The 21,202-nt window shown below is 36.1% G+C and overlaps 4 protein-coding genes and 1 non-coding gene across 6 annotated transcripts; 2 read left to right on the plus strand and 3 right to left on the minus strand.

The window, feature by feature from the left end:
* Positions 1-1,152: 1,152 nt before the first annotated feature.
* LOC111449993 lies at positions 1,153-9,793 on the minus strand. The gene is made up of 15 exons (XM_023090117.1): positions 9,602-9,793; positions 8,609-8,716; positions 8,377-8,511; positions 7,269-7,617; positions 7,058-7,140; positions 6,682-6,832; positions 6,324-6,596; positions 5,657-6,193; positions 4,548-5,437; positions 4,374-4,459; positions 4,068-4,286; positions 3,274-3,402; positions 2,549-2,908; positions 1,979-2,094; positions 1,153-1,465 (listed from the first exon to the last, which is right to left on the minus strand). The coding sequence occupies exons 1-15, from the start codon at positions 9,707-9,709 to the stop codon at positions 1,365-1,367; spliced, it is 3,645 nt and encodes a 1,214-aa protein (XP_022945885.1). The 5' UTR covers positions 9,710-9,793; the 3' UTR covers positions 1,153-1,364.
* A 149-nt stretch (positions 9,794-9,942) lies between these two features.
* Positions 9,943-10,014, minus strand: TRNAD-GUC. Its single transcript has one exon. It is a non-coding gene; the product is annotated as a tRNA-Asp (tRNA).
* Positions 10,015-10,464: 450 nt separating this feature from the next.
* On the plus strand, positions 10,465-12,774 carry LOC111449988 (tetraketide alpha-pyrone reductase 2). Its single transcript, XM_023090111.1, has 6 exons — positions 10,465-10,648; positions 10,768-10,940; positions 11,015-11,203; positions 11,283-11,445; positions 12,248-12,437; positions 12,519-12,774. Exons 1-6 carry the CDS (start codon positions 10,477-10,479, stop codon positions 12,661-12,663), a joined length of 1,032 nt encoding a protein of 343 aa, XP_022945879.1. The 5' UTR covers positions 10,465-10,476; the 3' UTR covers positions 12,664-12,774.
* On the minus strand, positions 12,737-14,667 carry LOC111449989 (ethylene-responsive transcription factor ERF118-like). Its single transcript, XM_023090113.1, has one exon. The coding sequence runs from the start codon at positions 13,744-13,746 to the stop codon at positions 12,892-12,894; it is 855 nt and encodes a 284-aa protein (XP_022945881.1). The 5' UTR covers positions 13,747-14,667; the 3' UTR covers positions 12,737-12,891.
* A 2,678-nt stretch (positions 14,668-17,345) lies between these two features.
* Positions 17,346-18,330, plus strand: LOC111449260. 2 transcript variants are annotated; one of them, XR_002711562.1, is made up of 3 exons: positions 17,346-17,752; positions 17,810-17,952; positions 18,102-18,330. XR_002711562.1 is itself a non-coding variant. In XM_023089092.1 (1 exon), the coding sequence occupies exon 1, from the start codon at positions 17,374-17,376 to the stop codon at positions 17,842-17,844; it is 471 nt and encodes a 156-aa protein (XP_022944860.1). In that variant the 5' UTR covers positions 17,346-17,373; the 3' UTR covers positions 17,845-18,090. The 2 variants fall into 2 exon arrangements, 1 of the variants encoding a protein (XP_022944860.1); XM_023089092.1 differs by lacking the exon at positions 18,102-18,330 and having other exon boundaries at positions 17,346-18,090.
* The last annotated feature ends 2,872 nt before the right edge of the window (positions 18,331-21,202 follow it).

Consider the following 21,202-nt stretch of genomic DNA (forward strand, 5'->3'; position numbering starts at 1 on the left):
CCACGTAGGCAAAGCAATAAATAAAAGATTCATAATTTGGAGGAGTTGGACCAACCAGCGCCCAACTACCAACCCGACCCGAAAGCTCATCACGTAGCTCCAGAGTGGAACGCAATTTTGGGCATTAAATATTTTATTATTGCTGTAATTACTGCCTCTCAACCCCAATCAATCAATTCTTTCCTATGCCATACTCAGTACTCACTGCCCTTTATTATTTTATTTTTTCTTATTATAATTTTGGTTAATGAATTTTCAATTCAATCTTATAATTAAATATACCCATATGTGTATTATTATATAATCAACACATTATTTTAAATTGACAATTCGAATTCGAATTCTCACTCCAACATTTATCATTATATTATTATGAAAAAAAAAGTTTTTGTACTTTAAAACGTCTCTAATTAGTTTTAGATATCTATCTACATATATATAAATAGCATGATAGATAAATTTAAGATAGAGATTAAACTTCAACTTCAAGTTGTCACGTAATATCATTATTCAATACCTGTGAATATTACTCAAAATATTGATCTTTTATGAGGAATGCAATTTTTATGGCTCTTTAAGGCAATTTTTATGACTCTTTAAATGCAATATAATGGATCATATAATTCTATCAAAGTTTGGTTGATTTTTTCTTGCAAAAAGCTAAACTCTTTAAATGCAATATAATGGATCATATAATTCTATCAAAGTTTGGTTGATTTTTTCTTGCAAAAAGCTAAAAGGCCAATGTCTTTGTAAGATAAATGTATGTTCCATGCATACAATCTATGCAAATGAATGAATTGTATGTAATCGAATGAATTTTCAAAAACATTAAGCAAAGGTACTATTAAAGAATGAATAGAGCCAAGCGTCACGGTTTTGCTTGTGTAACGCTAAGCACACAAATAAACCAAAAACCAAAATTATGTGGGTAAAAAATGTGTAACTAAACCATTTTCATTGGAACACATTCACACTCAAAAAAGAAAAAGAATTTAGCTCTCGGGCACAATCAAGTCTAAGCTAATTTGAATATTTAAGAGTTTTAAACAAAACAACAAACAAACAAACAAAAAAAATCTGAAATTCAACTATTATTGAAAGTCTTTTCTTTTTATCCCTCATCGTGGATGAAGCGCAATTTCAAATGGGTTGTCAACATGAAAGTTACTATGATTTCTTTATTTCATGATGAATGATTATTTTGATTCATCATCATCGGTCAAAATGCAGCCACGTTACAATAAATCCTACATTGTCATATCAATATCATGGCAGGCATCAACTCAAAACTATGAACATTTTGCTGATAAGTGTTCAATTTACAAGTAATTTTCTTCATTTCGTTGATAGTGCAGTTTTGGTTATTGGGATGAAAGTAGACATACCAGAAGCCTACTACCAGCGGCTACAGCTACCACGCCTCCCTCTCTATTATCAGTTGCAATACAAATAACACTTGCACCTATAACAGAGAACATATATGTATATATATGCATAAGAAACTGAAGAAATTAGTACTTGGGGCATTTATTGATGTTCAAATGAAAAGAATTCATAGCCTCATTCAAATTCTGTCTTTTCACTTTCTAACTCTTGAAACTCGTCTCATATTAGTTAACAACTCTACACTTTATAACGGTATGAAGTATGGGAGTATTGACTCCTCTTGTTTGTTTGTTTCTTCTCTTGATGAGTCGTGAGAACCGTTGAATATAACTTTTTGTAGGAAACACTTGCACTCCTTATTAACACTAATCGAACAAGACACTATGTAAAATACTACGACACTTTGCTCCAATTGACTGTTTGGATTTCTTAGGATGAAAACCTAAGTTGGGTAGAGGGATATTTATAGTAGAGACTACTCAACCTATTTCTAAAATATCCAAATAATTTTTCTAAAATAAATATATAATAGACTCGTAAATAGTGCACATTAAGGGAAAGCTTAAGTCACTGATGCTACGATGCATACCTTCGAAGCGAAGAAGAGTGCCCAGTTTATTTCCTGTAGACAATTCCCACACATAAACTAGGCCGTCCTGAGTCCCAATGATACCGCGACCAGCTGATGCCCCAATTGCAGAAGCCCTAAGAAGTGAAAAGAATTATAAACACTAAAACATCTAACCGTGTTGATAACAAAATAAACGAATGTGATGACTTTTCAGTTAGGCTGAAATTGCACTCCTTAAACAGACTAAATAATTAATTTCCAAATATCTACTTGTAAAATTACTGGAAGTTGACGAGCATGAAACTGCAAAACAAATTAATTATCTTCTGGCATTACAAACCTAAACTAGCGTTGTTCGTATATAAAACTTAGCAGTCATTGAATCATTGTTTTATCCTCCGACTCTCAGTTGATAAGCCAGGTATATCATATTTTTTGGAACTCAATGACACATTGTACAACCTATAAAACAAATCTTGTTCAACGAAGGTCGTACATCATATTTGTATGAATGTCAGAAGAATATTGACATCCAAGATTCAGAAATTCAAGAGCTGTACCAAGCTTGAGATTGAAATAGCAAACTACCTTAAATCCAGCTCCGCACCGAATGTAACCGTGCTGTTAGCAAGTAGCATTAGTTTCCACAATTCTGCATGATTTTTCTGACAACCCGTTGGTAAATAGTTATGTGGATCATTAGAATCTGATGTGGTTGAAGCAAAAAGCCATATGGCAGTATCCTTCAGCTGAAGTGACGAATGTTCATCAGGGATCATTGAACTTGTATTTGTTGCACACGACAGCTCTTTAACATAGTCCCTTGAATTAACGTTGCTGGTAAAGCTTTCCGTTTCTTTCCAACGAAACAAACTAATTGGAAAGAACTGATTAACTGAGGCATTCGGAGTAAAGAACCTAGACATCATTGCACGTTTTTGGATATCCCTAAAACCAATAACAGTAACTTTTAGATGCCAGTAACCATACAAAGATAATCGTAATACCCATTAGATTTGACCAAGTGATCATTTAAAGATAGCATGAAAGCAGTCAACCCATTCAGTTTCCATATCTTAGGCGTGTTCAATTACCAACTCAGAAATGGCTGTACTTGATGTAGAGGATATTTTTTAAATAATAATAATAATAATATGATATCAACAAACTTTCACTGCAGATATGGTGAGTCATAATGCAGATAAAATGGTGATCATGACCTTACCTAAGTTTCGTAGGCTTAACTTTAAGTTTGATTTGTCAATTTTATCTGAAGACAAAATAAAACTCCCATGGGCCAAGGAAAGACATACCATAAACTGAATTCACCATATCCATTGTGGCCTACAACCAAATTGGAAAACTGTGGGACCTTTTGAAGCTCAACCAAGTTAGGAGATATGTGGTCCTCAGACGGTATGGTATGACTTTCTATCTGTTTGCTGCAAAAGCAGAGGTAAGGCTCAAATCAGTTTGAGTCTACAAGTGAAACCATTAACCCAAGCAAATGGAACAAATGAGCATGATACGTCAGGGATAATTAGGTTCAAGAAAATCAGAGCTACCACTTGAAGAATAATAAAGCAATGACCATTTATCTTGTATGGTACATCATAAAATGTTGTTTAGACTGCCAACCAAATAAAAATGACAGCCTAAAGGACTACCTCATCATATTTTTATCCAAAGTACTCTCTTAAATAATAACTAACTAGAAACCACTGAGGAACAGTGGAGCCCCAAAACCATGAAAGCTTACTAATGCAGTATTCAAATATGTTATCGTTCAGATTGCAGCTGAAATTCTAGCCACATAACATATTTTTAAATAATCCATTGAACCAGCACATCACCAACATTCTACATTCTCAAAATTACTGCAGAAATAATAATAACTTATCACAAAATGGGGGGTGCATCTTGATCGCAGAGATTGAAACTAATGTATTGCAAATCAATAATTTGAGTAAACTAATTATGATGCGTATTAATATTATTATCAAAGTTGAATGAAGCAAAGAATTAGCCGCCTGTTCATTTATTATCAAACATAAATTTTATAAGTGAAACCACAAATTAAAGAATGGTCAGTTGCAATGGAACACACCTCCAAGTTGAATCCATGACCCAAAGATGCAGACGTCCCCCACTTCCAACAGCAACAAGCTGATCAGGTCCACAAACCAATATACAATGTACACTGTCAACACTTCTCAAGTTTGCAATGATTGACACGTAACCATATTTAACTTGCACAATCTTCACCACATTCTCTTCAAACTTGCGAGATGTACATGTAGAGCATGGACAATTTATACTCCCTGTTCTGAAAATATCTTTGTAAAATTAGTTTCCATAATATTATTGTTGCTTAAAGTAGAATGTATTTGAAATTCACGAAAATGCTCACAACCTGCAAAGAGGTGCTTCAACGCCACCAACCAAAACAAGAAAGTTCCCATCTGGAGTTTGCTGGAAACCAGTTCGCTCTACTGCAACCTTGGTAACATAGACTAGTAAATTTAATCCATCGTGTCAAGGAAAGCTAACACAGTAATCAAATAAAGCTATAAAGATAAAAACTCACTTCTTTGCCCAAATAATCTTTTAGAGTCGGCACCATTACTGTCGTGTGGCCAACCATGGATGGGTATCCCAACCTTGGTTCTTTCAGTTCCACGGTGTAAGTAATAAGTGTTCTGTTCTTTTCCACCGAAAGACCACACAAAACACAAATGTGGATTACATTCTCAACGTTGCTGAGAAATATTGATAATACAGGCATAGGGTGCAAATAAGATCCCACTATTTTTGACATTCCTTCTGCCTCACGATAGAGCTCCACATTGCCATGAGGATAAGAATCCTTACTTTCATCTATGGAGGTTTCTCCCACATCATAAAATAACTCATATTTATTTGGACTCAAAACATTATTATGCTCAATCATTCCCCCATCAACACAACCTTCCAAATCTTCCTTCAAAACATGTTTGTCTAGAAGTCCTGAATTATGACTCTTGTTGTCTCTCTGTGGCGATGCTTCATTTAGGTCTAATGTAGGACTGCGATGGCATATTTTTTCTAATCCTGTTTCAGCTTTCATAGTAGTTTCATAACTGCAATTGATGGGGGGCGGTTCTCTACGTGTAGGTTCAGAAAGTAAATCTTCTCTTAGTTGGTTTCCAGGTAAAGTGCAAACATTGATACCAGAAGAATGTGGAGATTTAGTGGAAGATGCTTCTGTTCCATAATGTTTTCCAAGGTCACTAGTGTTGGAAGCTTCGGAAGGACGATTCTCTTCCTTAGCCAAATGAGACACCTTTTGAGTTTTTCTCCTACTGTACACAATGCTTGGAACTTGAGAAAATGGCGAAGTGTCAATTCCCACAGCCTCTTTTCCTAAAATGACTTCCTTATTTAATGCCTCTGAAAATGCGGAGGTACTTCGTACACTTGAATCATTTGCACTCTGAGCTGAAAAAAAGGAGATGGCATAACATCAATTTATAGATTATCATAGTTGATAAATTGGTCATAAAGGAGTTCTGCACTTCAATTCTAAATTTAATTATCGAGGAAATATGTCACAGAAATGTTCTTTACAAACGAAGTTTGAAGTAGTAACGATGTTACCATTAGTGAATGATTGGTACTTAACTAAATTGCTAGAATAAAGAAGGATGTAATTCTCACCATGCGATAGTTGAGAAAAGGATTCACTCGGACAAGGTTGCTCATCACCATTGATTTCCTTGTAATCTTCAGGAGTTTTCTGGTCCACTTTACAGGAATTTATTTGGAGATTTAACGGACATTCATTGAGAACTCTACCAGAAGAACTGCAGCTGGGAGGACATTCTGAAACATACAAATTACCCTCCTGACAAGTTCCAAGCAAATTTTCACCATTTTCACTGTCACGGGACTTCTTGATTCCAGAAGCTTCATGATGATTTACTAACAACTCATTCATGCGACCAGAGAATTGGAATCCACAAGAATCAACAGGTTTCATGTCTTCCTTGGCTTGATCATTGTCAGCAAAAGAAGAGAAGCTGCCATTAACGTTTGCACGGTCATAATGTTGTTCACCCTCTAGATTGTCAAGGCCAGTTTTGGGAAGCTCAAGACAAGGGACAACAAATTTGTAATTCCCATGTTGGATGTTCATGTATTCCTGCTTTTCTCTACCTTCTCTCTCCGTAGGCCAAACATCTTTTGTATTTTCATCTACAGAAGAACGAAAATGTATTTTAATAAACCTAAAAAGTTTACATATGCACACATATCGAATCAGCAATTTTATTTGTCAAATGCTAATCACCGTAGCACAGGCTACACACACACAGATATACATTACCACAAGGAAAAGTTTCCAAATTAGATGTGGCCGTCTTTTTCCTGCCAGAATTCTCCTCAAGCAGAGGAACTGCTTGTGGAAGCAAATATGTCATCATTGACTTCACCATGTCTTGGCCTACTGAATCAAAATCATTTCTTTTGGAGCCTGAGTTCCTGTTCAATGAGCAGATTTCTTCTGGACGGGCGTCCATCACCGACTCTTCAGATATGATGATATCAAGCTTGTTGAGATTTTTCTTTTCAAAGCTAATTGGAGCAGACTCAAAAATAACTGCTTTAAATAATAAAAATTGAAATAAAAAATAAAATATATAAGCAAGCCTATGTTTTGTCAAAAAAGTGAGATCATACAAAACCTTGCTTTTGATCTGAGGTATCTGAAGCATCATGATTATTATCTTCAGTGTCTGGACAATAATCCTTTTGGAAAGAAGCAACCCCACTGTTATCATCTATTTCCATTTCTCGACTAATATATTCCAATTTGTCCGTTGACAACCTATCATGCTGTAAGAAGTTAAGAGCACTTCGAAAATTCGCAATTTGCAAATCTGACAAAAAGAGAATAAAATGTATTTTTCAAAATGATCTCTATTTCCATCGTAGATATCTGTTTAAAATAAATCAACAGGAGACTAAATATAAACTGTGTGCTTTATAACAAAAGTAAATAAGGAAGTTCATATTTCTACAATTACAAGCAAATGGTGAATAAAAAGAATATAATCTCACATGTTTTTCATCAATGGACACATTATGAGCTACTTGAGTGGTCTCTGAGACAGCATGCTCCTCTTGTACACATATAGCTTTCTCTGAGGCATGAAACAAAGAAGTAAAAAATACGTTGCAGGTACTGCTGCCAAAAAAGGTTGCTGAGATTTTTTTGTTCACAACAGTAAAGGAACTATTTCTAATTTGTTTTTTTTTTTTTCATACTTACCACAAAAACCTTGATTCCCATCATTAGCAGACACTGAATTTAATTCTGCAGTCATGGATCTAATTCCAGAACCATGATTTCGTGCTTTTTTTAGATTAGAACCATTGGGTGACTTTGCCGTTTCAATTCCTTGAATTCTGCTTCTCTTTCTTGCACTCTTCGATCTTTCATGGCTAGAAACTAATTTAGCAGTTTTACACTCATCAACACAATGTTGCTCAACTGCAGTCTGTGCAGATCCAGAAGCCTTGCTGCATAAGTTTGAAGGGTCTAGCTCTGCTGTTCCACTGACATTTGCCACTAGCTCCCTAAGTAACCTCTGAACAAATGGATTTTTTAACCCAAAAAACTACATAGGACGAAAAGAAATAAAAGTATGTTACCCAATGTTCTGATAATCTGGTTAAATTAAATGCTCTACATTTAATTAGGTGCTTGCATGTGCCTGCACACTGAGGAGCTAACTAAAGTTGCTCGATGGTGATATTATTACTGAGAAGATAAACTCCGCAATTTTACCCACCAAGACTTGTCAAATGTGAAAGAGAGTTAATGTTGAACTAGTTAATCTAAAAAAGATAAATCAATTATCTCATAGACGTTTCGTCAAAGTAAAATAGTTAAATGACCTCACTCCTGAACAACAAAAAATTAAATAATTAAGAAAAGAAAAGGTAGGCTCCTCAAACTGCTTATGCTTGAGATTTGCATTAGTTATGTTTTCCAAGAAGATTAACATATAAAAAAAAATAAGCAGAAAACTCTTAAGCTTCTGTGTTTCATTGCACTAATGGTTATTTTTATTTCAAATAGCTGCATAGTTCCCAACACAAGGTAGAAAGTTAAGTACGGCGCTTAAGATTGCATGAAAGTTGCCCGATGGTGATATTATTGGAACTGAGAAGATAAACTCGGAAATTTTACCCGCCAACTAGACTGGTCACTTGAAAAATGTTATCATGATTGAAGGATGTCATAGAAAGGGGATGTAGATTAAGTTAACAATCATAGGAAGTGCTAGAAATTAAAAAGGGTTACAGAATGATAGAACTCATTTATTAGCCGTCTCCACTGGCTAAAGAGTTCAGTAGAAAAATGAAAAGTTTACCTCCACGCCATCAACCTTGCATGAAGACCTTTTCCCGTGCCAAATTTTAGTATGGAGGCAGCTTTTCCTCTGAAACATCTCCCATGCAATATCAGGGGTCTGCCCAGAAAATGAACGTCCATCCATGGACAAAATCTGCAAGGGACGATAGACCCTTTCAATAAATCTTTGTCGATGACAAGAGAAATAGAGATATTTAATATTTAATATTCAATAGGAAGGTTATGCACACCATAAATAAAGGTCCTTTTGGACCCTCATGAACTTCTATTTTATATTTGATCCCATTGTAATCCCGAACAGCCTGATACCCGACTGGATAGGGAAATCGATCCTTACCCTACACAACAATTCAAAGATAAGAGTAAGTCAGTTGAGATTTCTTATCTATGACGTGTAAATACATCTTTTAACTTCTTGAAGCTCTAATGGGCCAAACTCTTATAAAAAGAAATAATGAGAGAATCATCATTATCAAATTTATCTCCTATTTACGTCGCTGAGTTGAAATAAACACACCTACACAACCGATCAGTTCACGATAAGTTTCCATGAGTAAATAACCAATAAAAATGCATTTAAACTACAACATTTAACTCAAAAAACTATATTACCAGGTCTCTATGACATCTATTGTTCTTCATCTAAGATACCATTTCAGATATATAACAATTACAAAATATGGAAGAGTTAGCAAGCAGTTTGAATTGACAAATTCGTCAACTGGTCATAGTTTTCCAGTCTGATATTGGAACGCTTGATGTTCGAACCTCCTGAGAATTGCAGTGGCACTACATGCAATGAATTGGACATTTATACAGAAGCCAATTAACTCTAAATTCGTACTACACAAAATTAATTTGTCACTTGAGCTTCATGAAGTAGACTATTCGATTTTAATTGTACTAATTATTATGGATTCTACATCGAAAAACCTAGTTAGAGAAGCTTGAAAATTAGCATTGCACGAAATGCTATTCCGCTGTTGCAGTTACATCTGTTCAACGCTCAGAAACGAAATCCTTCCAAACCGACCGTGTCGAAAAATACAGAAACGAATTCCAGAGGGAACGCATCATGTTACAAGCATCACATGCTTTCCACTTGAGAAATGATTAAACAAACATCACCGGAAAGAGTAACATTACCACCGAGATACATGAAATCAATTACAGCAGACAAATCAATCAAAAGATGCAAGGAGAAAAAGAAATCGAAACCGAACCCTAGAGCTGCTCCAGTACTTCTTGGCCCACGGTCCACTGTACAAGGATCCGATGGAAATTATCTCAAGACTAGCGTCTGCCTGATCTTTGAGTTGAGCTCTTGACATCGAAAGGAATAGCAAGATTGAAACACTCGGGAGATCAACAATGAATAATAGAATTCGATGAAGATGATGAATTTCAGAAGAGAGAGAGAGAGAGAGAGAGAGAAAGCGCGGGAAGGAAATAGCAGGACATAATTTTATGGCGGGTTCAATTTTTTCCCTCCGTCGTAAGTGGGCCAATAGATGAAAAAGGCCCAAATAAACTATAAAAAAAAAACATAATTACAAAAATAATTCGCCGTTGCCGGGGATCGAACCCGGGTCACCCGCGTGACAGGCGGGAATACTTACCACTATACTACAACGACATGTTGAAAACCAAGTTGACTTTTAAATATTAATAAAAATAAAAATTATTTGGTTTTTTTTTTATATAATTAGTTAATTCATTAGGCATAAAATAAAATTTTAAATTTAGTATACATTAAATAAATTAATATTAAACCTCCCCAATAAAGATAGTTCCTAATTTATGGGTTAGGTCAGACTCTGAGACATTTTTAACCTAATTCAGTTGTTCAGGATGTAAATTTTGTCGACCAAAGCAACTTTATCAGACGATGAACACAATTTAATTTGATCATACAAAGACAATTAGGTCAGTTCGAATGGTTAATAAAAGTTGTTCGAGTCAATCTTTTAAACCCGAGCACGATTTATGTTTATATTAGAAAAGTCCAACCTTCCAAAGTGGATGACTCATCTTCCACTCTCGTAATTGGAGCTCAACAATATAATAGCTGCAAGCGCACCATGCATGAGCAATCCTCATGTCTGGCCACTCTATAAACTTTTCCCATCCACACAGCCGCCATATATCCATTCACAAGCCGGAGATGCCAGAGTACTGTGTGACCGGCGGCACTGGCTTCATAGCCTCCAACTTGGTCAAGACATTGCTCGAGAACGGTCACCACGTTCGCACCACCGTTAGAAACCCAGGTTACGAACCACAACCAGATCTCCCCTGTCGTCAAAATCTATAATACCTGCATATCGACGGCTTGATTCACAGGAGTTATCACTGATATAGATGTTTTACTTGTAATTTTTATGAACAGGAGACGAACAAAGTGTCAGGTTTCTGTGGGAGTTCGATGGAGCTAAGGAGAGGCTGAAGATAGTCAAAGCTGACTTGCTTGAAGAAGGTAGCTTTGATGAGGCCATTCAAGGAGTTGATGGGGTCTTCCACACTGCTTCACCTGTCATTGTTCCCTACGATAACAACATCAAGGCAAGATCCTAATGGGATATGCCCAAACTCGTTGCGTATGTGCGTATAATTAACGTTCTTGCAATATTATGCAGGCAACTCTGATTGATCCATGTATAAATGGTACGAAGAACGTACTAAATTCGTGTCTAAAAGCGAACAGCGTGAAACGAGTTGTGCTCACCTCGTCCTGCTCTGCAATTAGATATCGTTATGACGTCCAGCAACTCTGTCCTCTCAATGAATCGCATTGGTCCGATCCCGAGTATTGCAAGAGCCATAATGTGAGAAGGAACTCCTCTTTCGGTGGCTCGGATTGTCGAGACTTGTTTTGATTTCTTCATTTGGGTGTTTTTTTGGCAGCTTTGGTATGCATTTGCAAAGACTTTGGCAGAGAAAGAGGCTTGGCGTTTGGCAGAAGAACATGGAATGGATCTAGTTGTGGTGAACCCATCTTTTGTTATTGGTCCTTTGCTTACACCAAAACCAACCAGTACTCAGCATCTCCTGCTAGCCATCATCAAAGGTTTGCAAGAATCTCCTTCCTTCATTTTCTTCGTGAGATCTCACATTGGAGAGGAGAACGAAACATTCTCTATAAAGGTGCGGAAACCTCTCCCTAACAAACGCGTTTGAAAAATCTTGAGGGAAAATCCGAGGAGGACAATATCTGTTAGCCGTGGGTTTGACGTGTTACTAATGGTATCAAAATCAGGCTATGCCAGTGAGGACTCCGGGCTCCAGGCTCCGAAGAGGGTGGGTGGATTCTGAGATCGCACTGGGTCCCCTAAGGGGGTGGGTGGACTCCGGGCTCCGAAGGGAATGGGTGGATTCTGAGATCCCACTGGGTCCCCCAAGGGGGTGGGTGGACTCCGGGCTCCTAAGGGGGTGGGTGGACTCCGGGCTTCGAAGGGAATGGGTGGATTCTGAGATCCCACTAGGTCCTCCAAGGGAGTGGTGGGATTCTGAGATCCCACAAGGTCCCCCAAGGAAGCGGGTAGGTCCCCCAAGGAAGTGGGTGGATTCTGAAATCCCACTAAGCTCTCCTAAGGGGGTGGGTGGATTCTGAGATCCCATAGGACCCGAATGGATTCTGAGATCCCACTTGTCCATAATGGGCTTAGAATTTTAAAAACCTCAAAGAACAATTCTAAAAGAAAACTAAAAAAGAACAATATATGTCCATAACTATAATAGGCTTGGAGTTTAAAAAATGTTTGGAGAATCTCAAAAGGAAAAGTCCAAAGGACAATATATTTCAATAATGGGTTTGGACTGTTACACTAAATTTCTTTCCGTCTCTAATAACGGAGGGGTTGTTCCATCAGGTGAAAGCGGCGAATATCCGAACTGCACGTTAGGGTTCGTGCACATAGACGACGTGGTAGCAGCGCACATACTAGCAATGGAACATCCAAAAGCATCAGGCAGGATCATATGTTCAAGCACAGTAGCTCACTGGTCAGAGATCATCGCAATGCTCAGAATCAAGTATCCATCCTACCCATTTGAAAGCAAGTGAGTCTTGAAAATCTCAACAAAAATCTCTCAATTTTTCTCCTAGACATTTCATCGAACACTTCGTGTGCATGCATACAGATGCAACAACGGTCAGAAAGGAGACAGCAACCCCCACAATATGGACACCAGAAAGATATCTAACCTGGGATTCCCCGCTTTCAAGACGCTCGAACAAATGCTTGATGATTCGATCAAGAGTTTCCGAGACAGAGGATTTCTTTGAATCGAAGAAAAAAGCCTTCAATAATTTCGACTGTAACCATCTGGCTTGTAGTTTCGATTTGACGATTCAGAAGTAAAGAATCCAAGAATAATAATCGTTTATAAATCGAAACAGATTCACAAGAAAAAACCCAAAACCCTAAACCCTATCTCATTTTCTCTCTAGAAACTGCATTCTCAATGAATCAAAACTTCAAAAAAATGGAGAAAAATCCTAAGCTGCAAAAAATTATGAACAAGTTATGTTGATCGGTTCATCAAGCCAACTAGAAATCTCAGCATTCCATATATGATCACAGTCAAAATTTGGAAGGAAGCAAGGTTCATCATCAGCATCGGCAAACGCAAAAAAATGGGTGTTGTCCAGACTTGCAAAATCGTCCAAGAACATCCCGATTCCATCAGCCAGACTCCAACCAAATTCATTCCCCAGATCGGCTTCTTGAAGATAGTTCATATTTGTGTCTGTTTTTTCTTTGATTGAATCTCCCTCTCGGCTTTGAGAAGTTGAATCGTTCCATTCGAGAACAGACGGCGGAGATGTGCGTGACATGGTGGTCTCCGTCGTGCTCACCGAAGAATCAGTCTGCTCTGACACAGTGCCGTTGCCAGTAGCCATTTCCGCTGCCGTAGCTTCAAACTGCAACCGCTTCGATTCATAGGCTTGATAAGCTTCTTCAGCAGTGTCGTAAGTACCTAGCCAAACACGGCTTCTTTTGAACGGATCTCGAATCTCCGCCGCCCATTTCCCCCAAGGTCTCTGTCTCACACCTTTGTATTTCGAAGACGACAATCTTCGAGACTTAGGGTTGTTGTTTCCATTGTTGCTGTTCTTAGAACTCTTAGATTCGGGAGCGTTCATCGGCGTAGGCAGGTCGATTTCGTGTATGATTCGGTTCTTTTTGTTCAATCTTCTTCTTAATCTTCCGTATACTTCTCCTTCATCTTCGCTTGAAGACGCGTCCGTTGCATCAGGATCATAACAGATTATACGAACTTTTCTCCTCATTTTCGGATCGCCAGAGAAATTCGTCGACTGTTTGAACTTTCTGTCGCTAACACTTCTCTGATTAGGATGCGGCATCAGAGAGTAGTACGACAGATTAAGAAGAACACGAAGAACAAGAACAGAATAATTTATGAATAATCAAACGGAAACGATGGAAGATTACTGAGAATCAAAACAGCGGAAGTGTAAGGTGGAGAAACGAAGAAGAAATTGCTTTATACGAGAAGTCCACGATAATTTTACTCCAGAACAAGTCCTGCAAAACAAAAAGAACATCAACCAGAATCATCAAGAACATAAGAAATCGAAGAAACGAGTGAACGAAACTGGAAATTAGTCTTGCCTTTTGAATCTGAAAAGCATTGAAAACGATTGTTGCACAAGAATCAACCTCTGCCAGAACCAGCAGAGTGAGAAGGAAACAGAAGAAGAAAACCAGAGCTGCAGCAGAGCCCTAATGACTGCCAATATGAACAAAGCCGACATAAAATCTACTGCTCAACCACCGTCTTCAACTTCTTCCCTGTTCTTCAAAATCAAAAGAGAAAAACAGTAAACAACCACCGCCAATCCACGCTCGACATTGTTCGATCGTCGAGATAACAGAACAGAGACAGCCAGATCAAAAAAACACCAAAATCTCTATGGAACAAACACCAAAATCTCATGAATCGAGGCATTCTCCATTAAAATATACAGAAAATAAAGAAATCGAATCGGAAAAGGCTTCATAATCTGACGGCCTTCTGAATCTTCATGATGTTCTTGAGTTTTCTTTCACAGTCGAATGCGCCTGCAATTGTTCTGAGAATCGGTCAAAGTTTACCGGAAACAACTGATGGAGACTGGAATTTGCTTAAAAAGGGATGGTTTGGTGATGGTATGAACGAATTTAATGTTATGGCCATCGGATTATTGTTAGACTCTCTAGTCGATCCGCCGCAAATTCCCCGGATCATAGAATTTATTTGAATTTGGGGATTTGGTGGCTTTCACCCCTTTTTCAATCTCTTTTTTTCATAATTTAAAATATCATATCACATTTAACAAATAAAAAAAATATAAAAAATCAAATTCTTTCCTCCTAACATTATCTTATCATAAATTTATTTTCTTTCTTTGTTGGCTTTAAAATACATTTCAAAACTCTTATCACCGCTCATCTTTCTTTCATTTGTTGAGTCAGAATTAAAGGAAAGCCAAGAGAAGAGACGGTCAAAGAGTGCCCCCCTCGTTTGTTTACAGTATAGTATCGAATTAGCATGGCAGCTTTACCTCCGTCAATCCGATTCCGCTTCTGTAGAGAAAGAAGCTAATAGTTTACGAGATTCAGAAAATGAAATTGTGAAACCGAGTTTACGAGGGGTGAAAGAGCTCGACCGAGAGGGGGAGGGAAAGGGGCGACTTATTTTTAAATATCAAAATTCATAAATCACTGATCCTACACCAAGCATATAGTTTTATTGACTCAATAGTGGTCCGAGTGGTCTATTCCTTGGCCCAAAATACTCACAAACGGGCCGAGAGAGAGTGAGTGGCTATGAATTCATCCACTAAAATTTCTCACATTTAATTGATATTATAACTAATTAATTAAATATAAATTATGAGGTAATTGATTTTTTAAATTTAATATTAAAATATTTGCATATATAAAATTAATTCCTAAAAATTTTAAATTTATAGCCTTTAAGAAGAAAAAAAAAATTAAAATTTATGGTGCCATTTTTTATATGATATTATAGAAACAATTTCATACAATTGACTATTGTTATATCTAAATTTTCATTAAGTTTTAATTATAAATTAATGACTAATTCTCACGCAATTACACATATATTATTCTTTAATAAAATTTTATTTCAAATTTTCAAATATATATTTAAACTTTTTTTTATTAATTACAACTATGTAATAAAAATTAAATTAGTCAGTATTCTAAAAATAAAAAATAAAATAAAATATATAGGTAAAAAAAGAGTATTTCAAATTAAATGGTTTAATTAAACTATATATTTTAAAATTTTGTGGACAAAATAAAATAAACCGAACAAAAAAAAAGCTATTTTAAAAGTTTAAAAATATTAAAAAAAGAAAAAAGAAAAAAGGAAAAAATTGAATTTAAAAATAGAAAATGCCTACCGCTGGGTCCCATGGGAGTACCTATTTGAGAATAGAAAAGAAAACGATAGTGGGGGAGGAAATGCGAAGGAAATTCCAAAAATGCCCCCAAAGACCACGTGTAGAAATATTATTGTTGACCATATTGACCCTACCCTCCACATTGCCTAGCGCCGATTCGCCTTTGGTATCATTATTTTGACCAAATTTTTACGAAGCATTTAACATCAATTTCACATCTTTATTTTCCAATTGAATGTATGCGTCTTAACTCATATATTCAATGTATCGATTAAAGAAAGCGTTTATAAATATTTTGAGAGAGAGGAGGATGTGAACGGTGACAGAAATGAAATAGGAGAGCTAACGAGATGGTGAGAGATAGCTGGACAGGAAGTGACGTTAACATAGAATGTAGAAGGGTGCAGACAAGTAAGGTCAACCATGAAGAGTGAAAGTTGACGAGGAGGATGGAACGAGGACGGGAGGTGGAGGCAACGTGTTTAGACTTTAGGGTTTGAAATAGAAGAAGTGGCTCGAAAGTGGAAATGACCTGGTTTGGTCGTACCAATAAAATTGAAAACTAAATCCAATCAATTGTGGAAAAAAGTTGACCGAATAATCGGGTTGGATTGGTTTTACGGTCCAATTTGATTGGCCTTTAATAATTTCACCGTTAAAAAAATAATTTTATCAGACTAAATTTTTAGAAATTTATTAAATTGTTCAAAGTTGATCGATCGTCTGTTATTGTCTATCTTATTGGAATCCATTTGTGACTTGAATTCGTCTAAAATTTAGCTATTTTAACCGAAGAAAAATAAATTATCGCTAATTCACTTAAATTTGAAGCTCATTTGTAACTCGAGAATTTAAGTCATGCTACAATTAACTGAAAAATGTCGATTACATAACTTTTTCTAATTTGTACGAGCACAATTAAATTATATATAATATAAAAAAAAAAAAGAGAAAAAGTAGAAGAAAACAAAATTTTGAATATTTTTCTATAATTTACACTTTTTTTCCTCCTTTTGACTAAAATTCCCATACGTTACATTTGTGATTTCCACAGCTGACGTCACTAAAAAAACGCAAGGACACGTCATCTTCTCAACAAGAATCATATTTTATTTTAAATTAATTAATTTTAAAAAGAATGTTTCTCCACCTTTGCTCGAAAAAGATTTAACTACTTTTTAATTCTCAATATTCAATTAATATATCTTTGACCGCACTCCATCAATTCTATTCCTCTTAATAAAATAAATTTATTTTAAATTTTCCATTAAATTACAATTTAATTAACCAATTAGAATAATATGTTGTAAAGTCATAATAAATTATTTTTAAAAATAATTCAAAAAGGAAATTCAGTGGCTGGTGCTATTCTAGTCAGAAGAAAATAAATAAATAATTATTTATTTATTTATTTAATATGTAAATTTGTTAAAATTCCGAATTTCGCCGAAAATATTTTATTTTTTATTTTTTATCTTTTTCGAAATAGTTTTGATTCCGCTGGGTATTATAAATTTTGTTGAGAAAATGCTGTTAATCACGAAAATTGTCTAACAAACGATGCCGTTTGAGTTGTTTCCATCGAGTCGTACGGATAGAGGGAAAAGAAAGCGGGAGCGGGGAGAACACGCTGATTACGATGCCGCCGCCGCTGCCGGAAACCAGAAGGAGACGGTGGCGGAGAGAGGAAATGAGAGGCAGATGACGTCGGATGAAGAGGTGGAGGAGTTCTTCGCCATTTTGAAGCGATTACACGCGGCGACGAAATACATAGAGAAGATCGATGGTGCGAGAAGCTTGTTGATGGGGAAAAGAGCGAAGACGGCGAAGGCGAGCGAGAAAGAAGGCGATGGAGTTGAAATTAGAACAAAGAGAATTCCAGAGCAGAAATTGGACAGAAATTTGGATTTGGATCTGGATCTGAACTTAGAACCTGCTTCCGTTGAATCGGACGGTAAGGAGAGGAGAAGCCGGAGCCACAATCTGAAGTCATTAACCGACGATTCGGCTGCCGATTCTCGTCGGAAGTAGAAATTTACGGCGGCGGAGGTTACAGTTCGGCTATACCTGAAAGAACTCGATCGCTCCGATCATGCGGACCGATGAACTGATATTGGAGGCTTCTGGTTGCGGATCCGGGTAAGCCTGACCCGATCCAGACCTTTCTTGCTCGAGTTTTTTTATTTTTATTTATTGTATCAATAATCAGTCAATTCCAAGAAGGTTTGTTTTGATAAAAAAAAAAAGTGTTTATTTGAATAAGATTCATTGAACATAAACGCTGGCAGGAGAAAACGGTTGGTTTCATTGATTCCTAGTAGGATTGGGACGTAAGAGAATCGAATCGAGGCTAGATTGGGATCACATGGCCTCGAGAGAGCCAGACTTTTCAAGGTGGGTCGACCAAGCTTAGGTTCAAGCTGTTAGATGAACACGACTCTCCACAATAGTATGATATTGTCCACTTTGAACATAAACTCTAGTGACTTTGCTTTGGGTTCCCCAAAGGCCCCACACCAATAGAGATAGTCGTGTTCATCTAACATGGCATCAGAGCATCATTCTGAGTATCAGAGTTGTGCCCTAGACTTAGACATGTCAATTGTTGAACAAAAATATTGTGAGGCTCGAAGGCATAGTAAAAAACGACTAACACTCCAAAAGAAAAGAAGTCGAGCCTCGATTAAAGTCTCATCGGCTAATTTAAGGAATAATAATGAATTTATAATCAAGAAATACTATCTCCATCGGTATAAGACATTTTGGGGAAGCCAAAAGTAAAGTCACGAGAGCTTATGTTCTAAGTGGACAACATCATAGCATTGTGAGATCGGTGATTACTAACATGATATCAGAACATCATTCTTTACTACCGAGTTCGAATTTATGTTTTGGCTAACCTACATCGAGCTTTTGATTCGATCTATCTCTCAAATAATATATGAATGTATTCTGAGTATTGGTCCCAAAAAAACGGCAACAAATTTTCGTTTGATAATAAATGTGAAGATGACTCAACTTTTATTAAAGAAACCAATGCAAAAATTGTCAATATCATTTAGGAAGCAATCAAAATCAGAATAGGCAGAAAGGACTCAAAAGCAAAAACAAACATCATAAGGTAAACTTTATTGTCGTCGAAGAAACTCGGTTTAATTGGCTTAAACCAATATTCAAACTCGACACGCAATTGTGAGGAAATACAATTATTCAACTCAATACAGCGATTGTGCAACACTTATTTTAACCAAGCAAACAAGGTAGCCTTGAGAAATTCAGACGTCGCGAACAACGTTGGTGTACGTGCGGGCCTCGAGTCACGTCATGAAAAAAGATTAGAAAACGTGAGCGATGAAATACTCGAAAATCGTTTGAAGAATTGAAGAAATAAACGTTATATGACTATAAGCAAAGAAACGAATATCACGGCTTAAATAACATATAACTCAAATAGGAAGAAGTGACAACTAGTCGTATCTCTTTTACCCGCTTTAATCTCAGTAAGTTTTTAACTATTTTTACCGGTCAATAAAGATAAAATGCTCTGGTGACTTGCAGGGTTGGCTATTCTTTTCCTTTTTTCTTTTTCTTAATTTTTTAAAAATATTTTATTATATTTACTTTGCCCTCTGGAATTTCAAATATTTGAGAATAAAGTTATCCATTATATTTGTTTAAAATAAAATTAGACTTTACTTTATTTAAATTTAAATTTTAAATAGGTAGTATATTAATCTAATAAACCCTTAATTATTTGTGTATTATATAACATTTTAAAAATATATAATAATTCACAAAATTAAATTCTGTAATTAAGCTTAATTTATTTTACAAATTAAAACAGCATATTTGGGCCCTCATTTTCTTGTCGAAGCCCAATTCAATTATTCAAGAAAAGTCCATTTTGAATCCACACTTTGCTCTTCCTATGGTTCAATTTAGTGTAGTTTTAGCGGAAGATAGTTCAAGTTCTTAATTCTCGGTCCTATCTAGACCTGTAGCTCTCGAAAATTTTCTTGAATTCTCATATATTATGAATTATAATTTTTGTTAGTCTATCATCATCATCGTTTTAGACCTGTATCTAGGCCCTCGAGGTGCAACTCGATCCTAAATTTTCATGAGGCTCCTACATTCTAAAGTTCAATCAACTCTCAAGGTGCTATTGTGAACTCATTCCATTTGTGACAGGTTGACTAAGAGTAAATTAACCCATGCTACTTCTGTTGCTTGCCGTCCCTCCTCTAACTCGTGCAACACCTTGAGGCGAATTTAACGGAGCATGAATAATGCGAATTTATTAAGTTTCATATGGCACTACTCGTCTCAATGATCTTCAACAATCTTCAGAAGTGTTGAAGATCTCTCCTCCACGAACCTATAGCAACTAGAATCAGTTCAAACCATGAAAAATTTAGGGTAAATTTAGGCTTTCAACTCGGGTTTTCTTACAAAAATCGGTTCAACAAATTCAATTAAATATATATATATATATATATTTTTTACAGTTTGATATTACTGTAAGATATCAAATATAGAAACTTGGTGGAATAAATTAGGGAGGTTAAATATTATTTTTCATTTTAAAAAATGGTTTTTTTAAATTTTATTTATATATTTTTTTCAATCTAATTATTCTTTTTTAATTTTTAATGCCGAAATGAGGATTTATTAAAAGTCAATATGAATTTTAAAATACGATCCCACTGAAGTGTTGCGAGTGGAAAACATAGGAAGATAATTAAAAACAATTATTTAATATAAATTCAAAATATAATTTGACTTATTATTATTATTATTATTATTAAAACATTAATATATATAAATATAAAATAAAATTGTGGATAGAAGGAAGGAAACGGACGGGCGTAACGGAGAATGGGGAACGCGGTTTGCCGTTTTAACGGCTCACACAAGATTGGTCAAAGGAGGCGTGGTTATTACGGGACGTGGAAACGTGGGCGACAGGTAAGACGAACCGCGGCCTCTCTTTGGTTGGCTGTGGCTGACCTTTCCACGTACCCCGTTCCCATCCATTTTCTTCATTACCGGTGCTACTTGTGGTCCCACCACTTCTCGAATGTTCCAATTTTTTTTTATTTCCAAATATTGCCTTATTATTTAATAATTTTTTTATTTTAAAATAAATTATTAATAATTTTAAAAAAGAAATATTTTATTAATTTAGTGAGAATAACGTGATTAAATAATAAAAAATAATTATAATATGGGAGTGTGAAGTGTGTGATGTGGAAGGGTTGGATGAGGGTGTCGGCCACTTGCTGATATTTTTGGGAGAATGAATTCCCCACGACAAAATCACCCATCCGCCAGTGGGTTGTTGGGAGGGGACTCCCTGGGCCCACCTCTGCTCCATGTCACGTGACCC

This window comes from Cucurbita moschata, unplaced genomic scaffold, assembly GCF_002738365.1.
Source record: "Cucurbita moschata cultivar Rifu unplaced genomic scaffold, Cmos_1.0 Cmo_Scf00011, whole genome shotgun sequence".
In the NCBI taxonomy this organism is placed as follows: Eukaryota; Viridiplantae; Streptophyta; class Magnoliopsida; order Cucurbitales; family Cucurbitaceae; genus Cucurbita; species Cucurbita moschata.

Bases quoted from the DNA above. Each gene is read 5' to 3' on its own strand.
- LOC111449993 (XM_023090117.1), bottom strand. From the start codon at position 9,709: ATGTCAAGAGCTCAACTCAAAGATCAGGCAGACGCTAGTCTTGAGATA. The intron at 2,909-3,273 runs GTATGTCTTTCC...TATTGGTTTTAG, and splicing joins TATGGTGAATTCAGTTTATG to GGATATCCAAAAACGTGCAA. The intron at 2,095-2,548 runs GTAGTTTGCTAT...TTCACTTCTTAG, and splicing joins GGTGCGGAGCTGGATTTAAG to GGCTTCTGCAATTGGGGCAT.
- LOC111449260 (XM_023089092.1), top strand. From the start codon at position 17,374: ATGCCGTTTGAGTTGTTTCCATCGAGTCGTACGGATAGAGGGAAAAGA.
- LOC111449989 (XM_023090113.1), bottom strand. From the start codon at position 13,746: ATGCCGCATCCTAATCAGAGAAGTGTTAGCGACAGAAAGTTCAAACAG.
- LOC111449988 (XM_023090111.1), top strand. From the start codon at position 10,477: ATGTCTGGCCACTCTATAAACTTTTCCCATCCACACAGCCGCCATATA. The intron at 10,649-10,767 runs GTTACGAACCAC...TTTTATGAACAG, and splicing joins CACCACCGTTAGAAACCCAG to GAGACGAACAAAGTGTCAGG. The intron at 11,446-12,247 runs GTTTGCAAGAAT...TTGTTCCATCAG, and splicing joins CCTGCTAGCCATCATCAAAG to GTGAAAGCGGCGAATATCCG.